The 13,017-nt window shown below is 36.8% G+C and overlaps 2 protein-coding genes across 5 annotated transcripts; one reads left to right on the top strand and one right to left on the bottom strand.

The window, feature by feature from the left end:
• Nucleotides 1-884: 884 nt before the first annotated feature.
• Nucleotides 885-2,872, top strand: LOC149588805 (uncharacterized). The gene is made up of 6 exons (XM_089862108.1): nt 885-1,159; nt 1,247-1,274; nt 1,355-1,631; nt 1,706-1,762; nt 1,835-2,258; nt 2,334-2,872. Exons 3-6 carry the CDS (start codon nt 1,371-1,373, stop codon nt 2,870-2,872), a joined length of 1,281 nt encoding a protein of 426 aa, XP_089718234.1. The 5' UTR covers nt 885-1,159; nt 1,247-1,274; nt 1,355-1,370.
• LOC149588804 (uncharacterized) lies at nt 2,851-4,982 on the bottom strand. Of its 4 annotated transcripts, none has more exons than XM_089862182.1 (4): nt 4,778-4,982; nt 4,608-4,703; nt 4,375-4,530; nt 2,851-4,317 (listed from the first exon to the last, which is right to left on the bottom strand). In XM_089862182.1, exons 2-4 carry the CDS (start codon nt 4,687-4,689, stop codon nt 3,359-3,361), a joined length of 1,197 nt encoding a protein of 398 aa, XP_089718308.1. In that variant the 5' UTR covers nt 4,690-4,703; nt 4,778-4,982; the 3' UTR covers nt 2,851-3,358. The 4 variants fall into 4 exon arrangements, with proteins under 4 accessions (XP_089718308.1, XP_089718309.1, XP_089718306.1 ...); XM_089862183.1 differs by having other exon boundaries at nt 4,375-4,527; XM_089862180.1 differs by having other exon boundaries at nt 4,608-4,982.
• Nucleotides 4,983-13,017: the final 8,035 nt, after the last annotated feature.

Genomic DNA, 13,017 nt, shown 5'->3' with positions numbered 1-13,017 from the left:
TAAAAGCAAAGGGCGGGTCACGTGATTCCCCTACCCTACAAGTTGAATTTCCTTACGAACTCCAGTTTTGGATTCAGCTGAGCACCACAGGCAGGGCCGTCTTGAAAGGGTTGGGGGGGGGGCAATTCGGTCAGTTTTCCCGGGGCCTGGGTCACCTGTAGGGCTGTCTTGATAGGGGCCCGCAAACTCCCAATGGCTCTGTTCGTTAATTGTAGGTTAGAAGTCATTCCTAAGAACTTGTATGCAATGCAGGCATTCTGTTGGGTTGGCTTTCAATTGACAAACAATATCATCGTTGTTTCTATGTACCATTCACCCTAAGGGTCAGAATCCAACCTCGGATTAAGGCACCACAGGCAGGGCAGTCGAGAGAGAGAGAGAGAGAGAGAGAGAGAGGGGGGCAATTCGGTCAGTTTACCCGGGGCCCCAGGTCACCTGTAAGGCTGTCTTGATGGGGGCCCGCAAACTCCCAATGGCTCCGCTCGTTAATTGTAGGCTAGAAGTAATTCCTAAGAATTTGTATGCAATGTAGCCATTCATTTGGGTTTGCTTTCAATTGGCAAACGATATCATCCTCTTTTCTACCATTCACCCTAAGGGAGAGAATCCAACCTCGGATTAAGGCACCACAGTCGAGAGAGTGGGGAAACTCGGTCAGTTTACCCACTAACCTTCGCCAAGCCAGAAGTGGAGTTCGTAAAGAAAGTCAACTAGTATTGGAACCACGTGACCCGCGCTTTGCTTTAAAGCTGATTGACTTTTATGAGATCCGAGATGGGTAAAATCATGAATCTATATAACTATGAATATACAGCTGCGTTACGCTGTCTAACCTCTCGATAAGGTTTGGGCGGGGCTTAGCGAAAGGAAACAGCAGTCACGCATGGATTAACTAACGCTAGGGATAGTCCACTAACCGCGTTTCCCATGTATTTCCATCGCCAACTACATGTTCCGAAGTAGTCATTGATTCCCCCCTTCATTCCCCCAATTTATTGGACCAAACCGGATGTAGATATTGCGCCATCTCTAGGCAAAATAAATAGTTTCGCGGATTTTAAAGATGGCGGCGCCCAATTGAGGCGGGATTTGTATTGTGAGACATTTTGTGATTAAAAACTTAATTAATGCTTAATAAGAGAGGAGAAATCGTTAATTGGTGAGTAAATATTAAAAACCTCATAAGTATTCATAGGTTGTGCAGTACTAATTATGTTATTTCTGCAATTACGAACCTGTTCTGAAGTTTGAATATATTCGACAATTGTGGATTGGTAAGTGTTTGGTGTTAATAACGATATTAATTAATTTGAGAGTGTAAATCTTTCTAATTATGCATTTAATATCCTTATAGATATATTATTTGTAAAATGAGGAAGAAACGGTGTGTTTATAACGGTTGTGTTAGCAATTCCCAGTATAATCATAAACCACACATGAAGGGTGTATTTTTCGTGAACTTCCCAAAACCAAAGAGACAATATGACAAATGTAAGAAGTGGATCGATTGGCTTGCAAGGGAAGACTACCCAATCGAACGGGTTAGTGGGGACACATACTTATGCTCCAAGCATTTTGTCGGTGGAAAAGGGCCGACAGAACTGTTTCCTGATCCCATTCATGAAGTCAAAGTAATATACTCATAAATATGGTAACTTAATTATTAGGATAACCACAATTAATCTAAGTTTTTTAACTCTTCCAGGGGTTGTTATCTATATTGAAACCCAAAAGTTCAATATTAATCTGTGAAGACTCCGCAGTTAGTGTTCTTGAGTTGCAATTAACTCTTATGGTTCTGATGTGGTGATTAAAATTTTACTTATTATATCAGGAAATGCAAATGGATTCTACAAATGATGCACCAGTGAACTCTACAAACGTAGCACCAGTGAACTCTACAAACGTAGCACCAGTGAACTCTACAAACGTAGCACCAGTGAACTCTACAAACGTAGCACCGGTGAACTCTACAAACGTAGCACCAGTGAACTCTACAAACGTAGCACCAGTGAACTCTACAAACGTAGCACCAGTGAACTGTACAAACGAAGCACCAGTGAACTCTGCAAACGATGCACTAGTGAACTCTGCAAATGATGCACTAGTGAACTCTGCAAACGAAGCACCAGTGGACTCTAAATATGAAGATAATGATCCTCCGAACTTGCGGAAAATGGTTCATCAATTTCCTATACTATTAGGTTGGTCACAGACATTGCTTGAGAATAACTTTACTGTTAGAAAAATCCATGAAGGTACTGGCTTAACTGTAATAGGTGTTACTATTAATGAAAAGTTACAAGCTTCTTACAAGATAAATAATCATGCAGTGAGTGATGCCTCAATTTTAGCAATATTGCCTGAAAGCATTCAAACACAAGAAGAACTACAGAAAACCATTGCCCTTATGTCAGAGTTAAGAATATGTATTGGAAACGGCGAAGAAAAGTACAAACAAATTTTCAAAACCCGCATGCAACCCTTGGGATTTGAAGACTACTTGGGTGCCATTCACAGTCAAAGGTGCTGCCTAGCTCTATTAAAACAAAAAACTAGACGATGTTTCTATTGTATAAAGCAACGAGACAGTTTTAGAATTACGGCAAAAAGATCGAAAAATAATAACCAAAAAACATTAACTCCTTACCGCAATTTGTCAAAAGATGAACTTATTAGTCAGCTGAGAGAGAAAACGAACAGTGCATTAAATTTAAAGGCTAAAATTAAACGTCAGAAGATTAAACTTGAAAGACATATCAAGAAGCGAGGGGAGACAGTGGATGATGATAAGCACGCTTTTCTGTTAAACATTCTTGAATCAAATTTAAGCCAGAAGCCTCATGAAGATGGTGGTGGCAACACAGTTTAATACTACAGTTTATTACAATTTTGTCATAGTATCGTCATTGACAAATTAAAGGAACATTTAACCGAAATTACAATTTATACCAATCATATCACAGTTTATTACAATTTTACCATTGTATCGTCATTGCCAAATAAAAAGGAACATTTCACCGAAATTAAAATTTGTGCCAATCATATCACAGCACCGTCATTGACAAATAAAAGGAACATTTAAACGAAATTACAATTTGTACCACATCATATCACAGCATTGTCATTAATGAGGAAATAAAGTAATATTCAACTGAAATGACGATGTTTATCATATCGTGTCATAGTACCATTATTGATTTAATTCAAAATTGGACGCATAAACTTGGGTTAACTGTTAAGCGTTAGTTAATCCATGGCATAAAATTCATTCCAAATCAGTCTCCGAGAATTTTGTAATATATGTTCAATTAAATAATAACGTGATCGCACTATAATTATTGAGATCATACGAATACTACAATACTATTTTGTGCTTGTAACTCAACTGCTTCTTCACCTCTTCAATAATTTTAAGCTTGTTTTTTTCTTTGGTTTTGAATTTAGTTTGAAGTTGTTTTTTCCTGGTCTCTTCTTTTTTGTAGTTCCTTAATTTGTTAGTATGCCCCTTCCCAATTGTATTAATGTATTTTCGAATAAACATGCATTTAACACTGTTTATAAAGTCTTCGGAAACACCAGCTTGTATAGCTATACTGGCCCATTTGTCGGTTATGGCTTTATCGTTTTGAATCAGTTCTGTAGCCTTTCTAGCCTTGTCCGTTTGGTAAATTTCATTGTAGACGCTACCAACGTGACGCTGGATATTTTCGAAGACTTCTATGGCTTCTGCTGTTGCATATTTGAGGGCTCCACGGTCCTGCCTTTCAACCCATTTGCGAAACTTAATTGGAACCTTTTCAAAATCATTTTCTATTAAAATATTTCCCACCTTCTTTGCTTCGCTGGAACTCTTGTGATTGAGAAGCTTATTTATAATGTATCCAATAACATAATATAGATTGTCTTTCTCTTCTTTTAGTGGAGGATATGAATCATTTTTAGGTGAACTACTTTCGTAACACTTTCCAATAGAGTACAAATGCTGCAACAATACATGCAATCCTTTCAGCATTTCAAGGTCTGGTATTGTACTTTTGTAAGTAGTACGAATGTTACTTATTAAAGTATGAAAATCCAGCTTTAGTGCGTCTTTGAATGTAGTATGCACAAACTCTTCTTTGGTGTTGGTAAATAACGTGGCCAGTAATTTCTTCAATGCCGAGTACAAATCTCCATTTACTTGCATTGAACAAATAAAATCTTTCAACATTTCATTGACAGGATTCTCCTCATCAGCGTATGTTTCAAACTCGTTATTTACTGCAGTTAAGCTCTTTTGCCATGTTTTTTCAAACATTAAATCATACTCGTTTTCTAGTAATGCAGGTTATGATATAATGAAACTGGTAATAAGTTTATAGTATTGCTTACGCTCGACAATTTGGGCACGGCCCTTTGGTTTGGGTGTGCATCTCCTTTTCTTCGTATTTGGTACGGCATTAACTATGTTTGTTAATGGAGGTGTTGGTTCATTAGAAATTTCCTTAACCTCAAAATCCCGTGATACTGCTTCTAAGTCCTCGTCTGCTGTAATGACAATCAATGAAACATGAATGAAACGTGCATTTAATTTAAATTGTTGCTACTTTACCAACACTACTTACCGGAGGAACTTTCTCCATAACTTAATGTTGTAGTTATTGGACGAGAAATACCGAGTAATTCATATGTATGGTTCGAGAACATATTTTGGTAAACAACTAAACAAATGAATATCTTGAAAGACTTATATTTATATTTCATGACAACAAAAGTAATGATTTATAACTCCCACTGTTGCTTCAGCTTTTCATTTTAAAAATATGTTTCAAAGCAGACGACAGGCTGGTCTTTAAATTTTGACGTCATAGGACACGTGATATTTGGTCCAATTTTCTAATGACTTCCTGTTAGGGATAGTACCTGCTGCTAGGGGGCGTTTGGAACAAGCATATTTCATCTTTTAGTTGGAACGAACAATCCCTAGCGTTAGTTAATCCATGAGTCACGTGCCTGCTACTGTTAGGAGCGGGAGAAGGAAGGGTGAGTCCGGGGGGGGGGGGTGTAAATTCGAAACGTAACTTCCTCTTCTCTTGTGATTGGCTATTAGAGCTACATAAAACGCGTCAAAGCTAGGAGGGTAACACCCAAACCAAATCGACATGATAGAAGAGGCATATGATAGAGCTGTATATTCATAGTTATATAGATTCATGGTAAAATCATGCATAAGCCATATCATAACACCTGGTGGTATGATACGCTTATGGTACCATCTTTATTGGAATAAAGGTCCGAGGATCAAACAATAGACCCAACCAACAAATAAACAAGTTGGCCTAATTGGTCTAGTCTCCACCTAAGGGATAGGATCACGTGACTAACGAAGTTGACTGTAGTGCCATCTGTCGTTGAACGACGAAAATAAATCTCTCTTATTTTTTCTGATTGGTTTAGAGTCTGACTCTTGGGGTAAAACGGGTTCTGCGCATGACAAAATCAAATTAAGCCAATCAGGTTATCCCTTTCTCGCCTCAAAACCCGAGAACGAAATCTGAGCCATTATAAAAATTCAAACGATTTGTTGGTTGGGTCTAAATTGATTAGTTTTATCATGATTCAGTGAGTTTTGAGTTCGGTGTGTGACGTGTCTTATCATTACCCGAATCATCACCAGTAGCTCTATGTTTTTAAATCATTCTTAGTTGAAACTAGAACGCCAGCAAGAAACAATCATATTTATTGTACGTAAAATATATTTTTCCTTGTGTAGAATGTTCCTAAAATAGAAATCCTTAAACTCGTTCCATTTATTTACAATTTACTTAAAAATGTAAAAGCTAGATTAACAAAACCTAGGCCTAATAGTGATTCTAATTTAAACAAAGTGTATAAGAATGTCAGATACGAGATTGTTAATTAGCGCCTTATATTATTAATTAAACGTTACAATTAGCACTACGCCCCATCATAAGTTCATAAGATATGTTCATCCATAAGTTTGTCACTGGTTACAAACTGGAGCTTGTCATGAAGTGAAGTAGTTCATAGAAAAAGGGTGAGGCGCTGTCAAAGGCTTAGTAACGCGGACTAAATAGGAAGACGGAAGTTCTGCAAAATTAACCGAGTGTTATACTTATGGAAGGAACATGTCTTATAAACTTATGATTAAATTAATCAGATTAAAGGGTCTGTAAAGAAGGCATCGGCGGGTGGGTAAAAATTATTTGAAATACGTCACAGGCACGTGACCGAGAAAAGGCGTGGTTAAAAGAAGCTTAGTTGGTTTTATTTCGAAAACTACCACTTAAAAGGGAATTGGCGCTGCAATCTCGCGAAAACCAATGACTAGGTGTCCAGTTCTACTCCATTTGAAGTCTTTGTAACTAAGCGTCACGTGGTGCTTGTGACGTATTTCAAAAAAAATTTAACCCACCCGCCGATGCTTTCTTTGCAGTCGCTTTAAATCTTTACACACCGGCAACGTTACGTAATCCGTTATTACTAAAATTCTTACCTGATACAAGAACCAAAGGTCAAATTCTGAAACATAATGTATATTAAAACAAGTACAGTACATGAATGTAGCGCGAGTGTTAAAAGACCATTTGCTGTACGTGTACGTAACTTACAGCATTTGACATTCCAAAAAGGAAGACATTTTTAACTAACCAATAATATAATGATTAAATTTACGATCGTGAATTAGTATTACTTATTTTCTATATATTAGATCCCTTGGTAAAATGTATACTTGACTAATTATTATTTTTAGACTTTCTATAGTTGACGCGTATAATATATATATCTATGTGAAAGTTAAAAAAAATACCTCTTTAAAATAATTTTGTTTTAACACGGAGAGAATAACATCCTTTTCAAGTAAATAAAGTTTCAGTTCATTCAGTGTTTTTCATTTCTTTCACTCTTACGTTAATTAAAGGAAAAGTCAGTTAACATAACCTTAAAATAATTAGCCTTTAATTACTCTTTAGAACAAGGCTTAGTGGCGTCTGCTAAATCGAACCTCTTACGCGCGTGATCGAGTTGGCTATGCCCTCTCTCAGCACTTTTAATTAAAAAACTGAATATTGTCCACTTACAATGGTGAAAACGTTGGAAAGTTTTAAATTAAGTGGCAAAAGGACCAGTAGACCCCAAGCATACAAGGATATAGTTTATTTCTGGAGAGACCATAAGTTTTCTTTAGCTAAAGCTTAGCCCACTCGATCACGACGCGAGCAGCGCAGCGTCCGCGAGCGCTAATCCAGTTGGCTATGGTTAAAGCAAATGTCGGCTGTGGTTTAGTTTAAAAAATGCCACTAGATGCTCCCATATAGTCGAGGGGTGGAGTTGACTGTCACGCTAAGCTTAATTAGAAAAGGCTAGTTTTAGCCCGCCCTTATAGACGAATTCTGATTGGTTCCTGCCTTAGACATGATATAATTTATGTGTAGAAGATTAGCCATCATGTTAGGGGTACCACAGGAGCCGACATTTGCTTCAACCTTAGCAAATCTTAGTTACCCCAAGAACGAATTCAGGATACCATAAGAACGTGGAACGGTAACATTGTCCCCTGGTACCGTGAAGTCATACTTCTTTCGAAAAACGTTACCACCTTCGTTCTAGGTGAGTTATAAATCAATTAAAGTGGCTAGCGTCTCTGCCCTTAAGCCTTGGCGTTGTACGCCAAAGTTTGAGAAATCAGTTGTACATTTTCCGTCACCGTCGGAACTTGGAAACGGAAACGCGAAATAAGCGGATGATAATCTAGACTCTAGAGGGCGCTAAAAATTCCCAAAAATATATATTATATTATGAAAAGTACGACTTCATGGCGCCAGCATTGCCTTGTTTCAACGTTCTTATGGTATCCTGAATTCGTTCTTGGTTACCCATGAAGTGTTCACTCGTTGCTAGTCCGTAGTTTGTTTAACTCCGTGAAATCAATGAAATAAACCTTTAACAAATTAATAAAGTTATTTACTAAACAAATGTTTAATTTCCGATCATGGTAAAAAATCTTTATTATACACAGCGTACATTTGGTAAACAATAGATATTCTCCGTTATATTCCAGTCAACCAATTTATATATATATTACAGCTTTTCGCATTAACGCTCGATCAAAATCTACAGATCCTAAACAAAAAAACGAAAAAACGCCTAGGCCTAATTGGAAATTAAAAGTAGGTAATTGTCTAAAAACAACGGATAAATACTTGAAAAATTAATTTATACCTAAAATCCAACATAAATTAGGAACAATATGTACTTTGTATCATGTTTTTCTTTTTTTTTTTCGTTGAACCAAAATTAAAAACAAAAAAAAAAAAAACATCGATAACTATAAACCCTCAACTTTCCGGATTTACCAGTATTTTGTTTATTATAGTACAGTTTCGGATTGAATTATTCTGACCATTACAATTTTCATAATCAGTTGGAAATTAATTGAGGCTATACGCGTAGTATATCGCTACATCGCGATAATCCACTAAAGGAAAGGACCAGACTAGAATTTTTACATTTTTATTCGAAAAAGCGTATAAAATACCAGGGATAGATTTAATTTTAGAAGTAGGAATGGAGAACAGAGTAATGTCCGGGACCCCCTTCCACGGGACGGGGGGGGGTATGAAAGAAGAGGCGGGTCATAGCGATAGAGATAAAAAGGAATTACGTATTTTTCGCAGTCCCCGTCAGCAACGTCATCAAAACGGAGTTTAAGTGAGTCAACCAATAAGATAATTTAAACTGTTCGTTACTAGTTGGAGGGAGAGTACGCTCTATACCGGGTGGTCTATTGAGTCGGACTGAAATAAATACTAACCGTTCTCTATTCCTACTTCTAAAATTAAATCTATCCCTGAAAATACTGAATATTTCAAATTATATCAATGTCTTTATCTATAATATTGAATCAGTTATACAAGCAATAAAGTTTTCTTACAGGTCCATAGGAGTTAGGAGGATATCTATAGACTGAGTTAAGTCAATAGACCAAAAATGACGTAAGTCCTAATTTTTGGGAAAAGGAATGGGGTAATCATCACGTTTCCGCTAATTGGCGATAGATGGGGCTATTTTAAACAATAGAGATTTATTCCACATCAATGGTTCATTTTGTTCACTGAAGCAGGTTTGGAACCGAGTTGGAGACACTAATAGCACCATCTATAGCCATTAAAAAGAAACATAATGTGTTCCTCATTCCTTTATCCCAAAAGATTGGTCTATTGACATAATTCGGTCTCTACGTGTCATGGCTATTAAATCATGATTCATGGGGGATTTTTCTGTGGGAACTATAATTGGCCATAGTAGATCTAAATCGTCGTCTGCACGGCCTTTATTAAAAAATACTTAATTGCTCGTATCATCATCGTATATGCGGAATACATGGTCATGATGGTTCCAATCATTTTATACGCTCTTTATAATACCATAAGTTTATAAGATATGTTCCATAAGGATGACACTTAAGGCTCTTTCAGACGATCCAACTTTTTGACTCAGCTTGATGGGTCAACTCGAGTTGAATCAACTAGTTGGATCGTGTGAATAGAAGCTGGATGAGTTGAGTCACCAAAAAAGTTGGCTAGGAAAAATTGGATCAGTGATCCAATTTTTGCTAACTCAATTTTTTAATTTCATTTCTCCAGCCAATCAAAATGAATTACAAAAAAAGCCTTTTTCGCGGGTTATTTCGTAAGTGCCAAGGTAGGTGGCGCTTAAAAAGTTCCATTTGGCGGTAAAAGTTTAGTCGCGTGAATAGGAAGGATTTATTTCACTTTTCCCTTCAAAAGTTGGGTAAGTTGATACAACTTTTTGACCCATCGAGCTGAGTCAAAAAGTTGGATCGTCTGAAAGAGCCTTTACTATACTTCGTAATGCTAGAGACAGCTCGAGCTAGTTCGAGAACGACAAGCAAGAATTGACTACACTCGGATTAGCAGTCCGTCTTCCTATTTAGTCTGTACTAAGCCTTTGGCAGCGCCTCCCCACACGTCGCCTTACGACACCTATGAAAAGCTCTCAGTAACCAGTGAATGACAAACTTATGGAACATATCTTATTAATTTAAAAAATTCTAGCTCAGTCCTTTCCTTGACCAGACTCAATCGCAACACGTAATGACAACATCACTTGTGGAGATAGCCATTGCATGAACTAGTATCCCTTCTTATTAGTGACTTTTCATTGTTGATTTTGACCTTTACTTAACAATAATATGCTAGTATTTTAAAGGAAAAGCGTAGCTAACATAACATTATACCTTAAAAGAATGGCCGTACCTCTCTCAGCCCGTGAGAAGGGGTAGTTGGTTCGATTTAGCAGACGCCACTAAACCAATGGCGGATGACGCAGTAGTCCTTTATTGTTTTTAAGACTAATTAAATGCTAATTAACAAATTGTAATAAGAGATCATTTAATATTTAATTCCTTTTATATTTAGAAAAAGCCCGTTCTTTTAAGGCATAATGTTATGTTACCCGAACCTTTCATTTTCTTTATACAGAAATATGAGAAATTTTCGCCGATTTTTCTCAAAATTTCAAAACATCCCGAACACGTCTAGGCCTAATAGCTTTAAAGGGTTAAATAAAACAAAAGGATTCCTTTCCAATAATTAAATACAATCTTCTAAAATAAGTGACTAGCTAGCTCAAAGTCAATTAGCCCGTTGAGTAATAGTTAATTAATAGTAATTCGCGCACCTCTTAAAAAGAAGTAGACTTTCAAACCACAGTGGAAAATGATTAACTGGTGAAATTTCACATACGCTACATAAGATATCTCTCTCACATTCTCTAAAACTATCTATATAGTTTACAAAATTATTATAAAAAATTTTAATTAAAGTATATTTTATACTTATAACATTTTATAATCAAGGCACAAGAAATTTGAATCTTTTTCACTCATTTTAAATTAAGAACCTTAATTATTTTCAAAGTGGCACTATATTTTTTTTCGCAATTAGAAAATTAAGCCAGTAGTGCGAGTCTAGCAATTAAGACGCGAAACTCTTTGAAGAAACAATTGTTTGTATATTACATTACATCTATGTAGACACGGAGCAAGTTTAAAACAAGGTTTTCTTAAATTTAATATAACCAAAAGCTTATAGAAATATATACAAAAAGTATACTTCCGTTTACAGTTTTCAGCGTTTGGCTGTAGACGTCACCATGTAAAATGAGAACCAAAAGACCCTTATCTCAACCTCTACACGAAACAACCAATCAGAGGAGAGCTTTTTAGAGGTCAAAGGTTTACGGAAAATAGTACTCTATGGTTGGCGATGCATACGTCATTTCTTGGTACTACTACTACTTTATGAGCCTGTGGTAAGGTGCTTGAGGTGCAGAAAGACCCTTCTCTCAACCTCTACACGAACCAACCAATCAGAGGAGAGCTTTTTCGAGGTCAAAGGTTAATAGAAAATAGTACTCTATGGTTGGCGATGTAAACGTCAATTCTTGGTACTACTACTACTTTATGAGCATATTCACGGCTTGTTCCCTGTGGTATGGTGCTTAAGGTGCAGAAAGACCCTTCTCTCAACCTCTACACGAACCAACCAAACAGAGGAGAGCTTTTTTGAGGTCAAGGGTTACTCTATGGTTGGCGATGCAAACGTCAATTCTTGGTACTACTACTACTTTATGAGCCTATTCATGGCTTGTTCCCTGTATAAGGTGCTTAAGGTGCAGAAAGGCCCTTCTCTCAACCTCTACAGGAACCAACCAATCAGAGGAGAGCTTTTTTGAGGTCAAAGGTCTATAGAAAATAGTACTCTATGATGGCGATGCAAACGTCAATTCATTGTACTACTTTATGAGCCTATTTACGGCTTGTTCCCTGTGGTAAGGTGCTTAAGGTGCAGAAAGACCCTTCTCTCAACCTCTACAGGAACCAACCAAACAGAGGAGAGCTATTTTGAGGTCAAAGGTTAATAGAAAATAGTACTCTATGGTTGGCGATGCAAACGTCAATTCTTGGTACTACTACTACTTTATGAGCCTATTCACGGCTTGTTCCCTGTGGTAAGGTGCTTAAGGTGCAGAAGGACCCTTCTCTCAACCTCTACACGAACCAACCAATCAGAGGAGAGCTTTTTTGAGGTCAAAGGTTAATAGAAAATAGTACTGTATGGTTGGCGATTCTTGGTACTACTTTATGAGCCTGTTCACGGATTGTTCCCTGTGGTAAGTTGCTTGAGGTGCAGAGGGGGGTCGACACTATTCTGAGAGGTAATGGGGAGTTTCTCATATTACATGGCGAGAGGAAGCTTCAATGAAATATACTTTTCGTTATTATGAATATGAACTTTTGATACATTTCTTTTTTTTTCAGTTGAATCATCAGCTTGCCCATGGATTTTAACTTAACTTCCGAATCTGTCACGTTTTCTCCTGATAATTGAGCGGTTTTCCATTTAGCGCTGTACGCATTTTTTAACGTTTCGCTTCTTTAAAGGGTTTATTGAGTTTTAAAACTGCCATTCATTAAAAAAAAAATGTTTTTGATGGTAAGTTCTTTGTTATTACTTACGTTCTATCAAGGCAATACAAATTTGGCGTGTGACTACTTAAAAACAAGCGTACCTGTAAAGGATAGTAGCGCCTAAAACCTAGCGCGATAAAATCTATCGTAAACCGGTGTACATTATTAAAGATTGGATTGAGTTTTGCTGATTTATGTATTTCGTCGATTCAGTTTCGTTTATTTTAATTTACTGTCAAAAAAAGTGTGGGTTTATAGCGCAAGGCATTGAAATTTTCACTGAACATTTTTTAGTCAATTCTGACTCTCGGAAACTGCCGACCTTGACGTTTAACCCTAGAAAACTGAACTTCTAAAATTGCAATTTCGTTTAATCATTAAAAAATAACTATACTGCACCTAATTACACGCGGTTTTCCTTATAAGAATTGATTTTTGAACGTGTTAACAATTTTTTTTTAAAATCACAAAAACAAAGTGTTACTTACTTTCCCGGGCCTTTAAATTATAATTTAGTC

Source organism: Phalangium opilio, unplaced genomic scaffold (genome assembly GCF_054372755.1).
Source record: "Phalangium opilio isolate 3A_F unplaced genomic scaffold, DU_Popi_V2 ptg000537l_1, whole genome shotgun sequence".
Lineage (NCBI taxonomy): Eukaryota > Metazoa > Arthropoda > Arachnida > Opiliones > Phalangiidae > Phalangium > Phalangium opilio.
This window is presented reverse-complemented; position numbering and strand designations above follow the sequence as displayed.

What these genes read in the sequence shown, in the direction of transcription:
- LOC149588805 (XM_089862108.1), top strand. Translation starts at nt 1,371, where the DNA reads ATGAGGAAGAAACGGTGTGTTTATAACGGTTGTGTTAGCAATTCCCAG. An exon ending in TAATCTGTGAAGACTCCGCA is followed by an intron (nt 1,763 to 1,834) that starts GTTAGTGTTCTT and finishes TTATTATATCAG; the next exon opens with GAAATGCAAATGGATTCTAC. An exon ending in TGTTAGAAAAATCCATGAAG is followed by an intron (nt 2,259 to 2,333) that starts GTACTGGCTTAA and finishes ATAATCATGCAG; the next exon opens with TGAGTGATGCCTCAATTTTA.
- LOC149588804 (XM_089862180.1), bottom strand. Translation starts at nt 4,746, where the DNA reads ATGAAATATAAATATAAGTCTTTCAAGATATTCATTTGTTTAGTTGTT. An exon ending in TTATGGAGAAAGTTCCTCCG is followed by an intron (nt 4,531 to 4,607) that starts GTAAGTAGTGTT and finishes TTGTCATTACAG; the next exon opens with CAGACGAGGACTTAGAAGCA. An exon ending in CCGTGCCCAAATTGTCGAGC is followed by an intron (nt 4,318 to 4,374) that starts GTAAGCAATACT and finishes CTGCATTACTAG; the next exon opens with AAAACGAGTATGATTTAATG.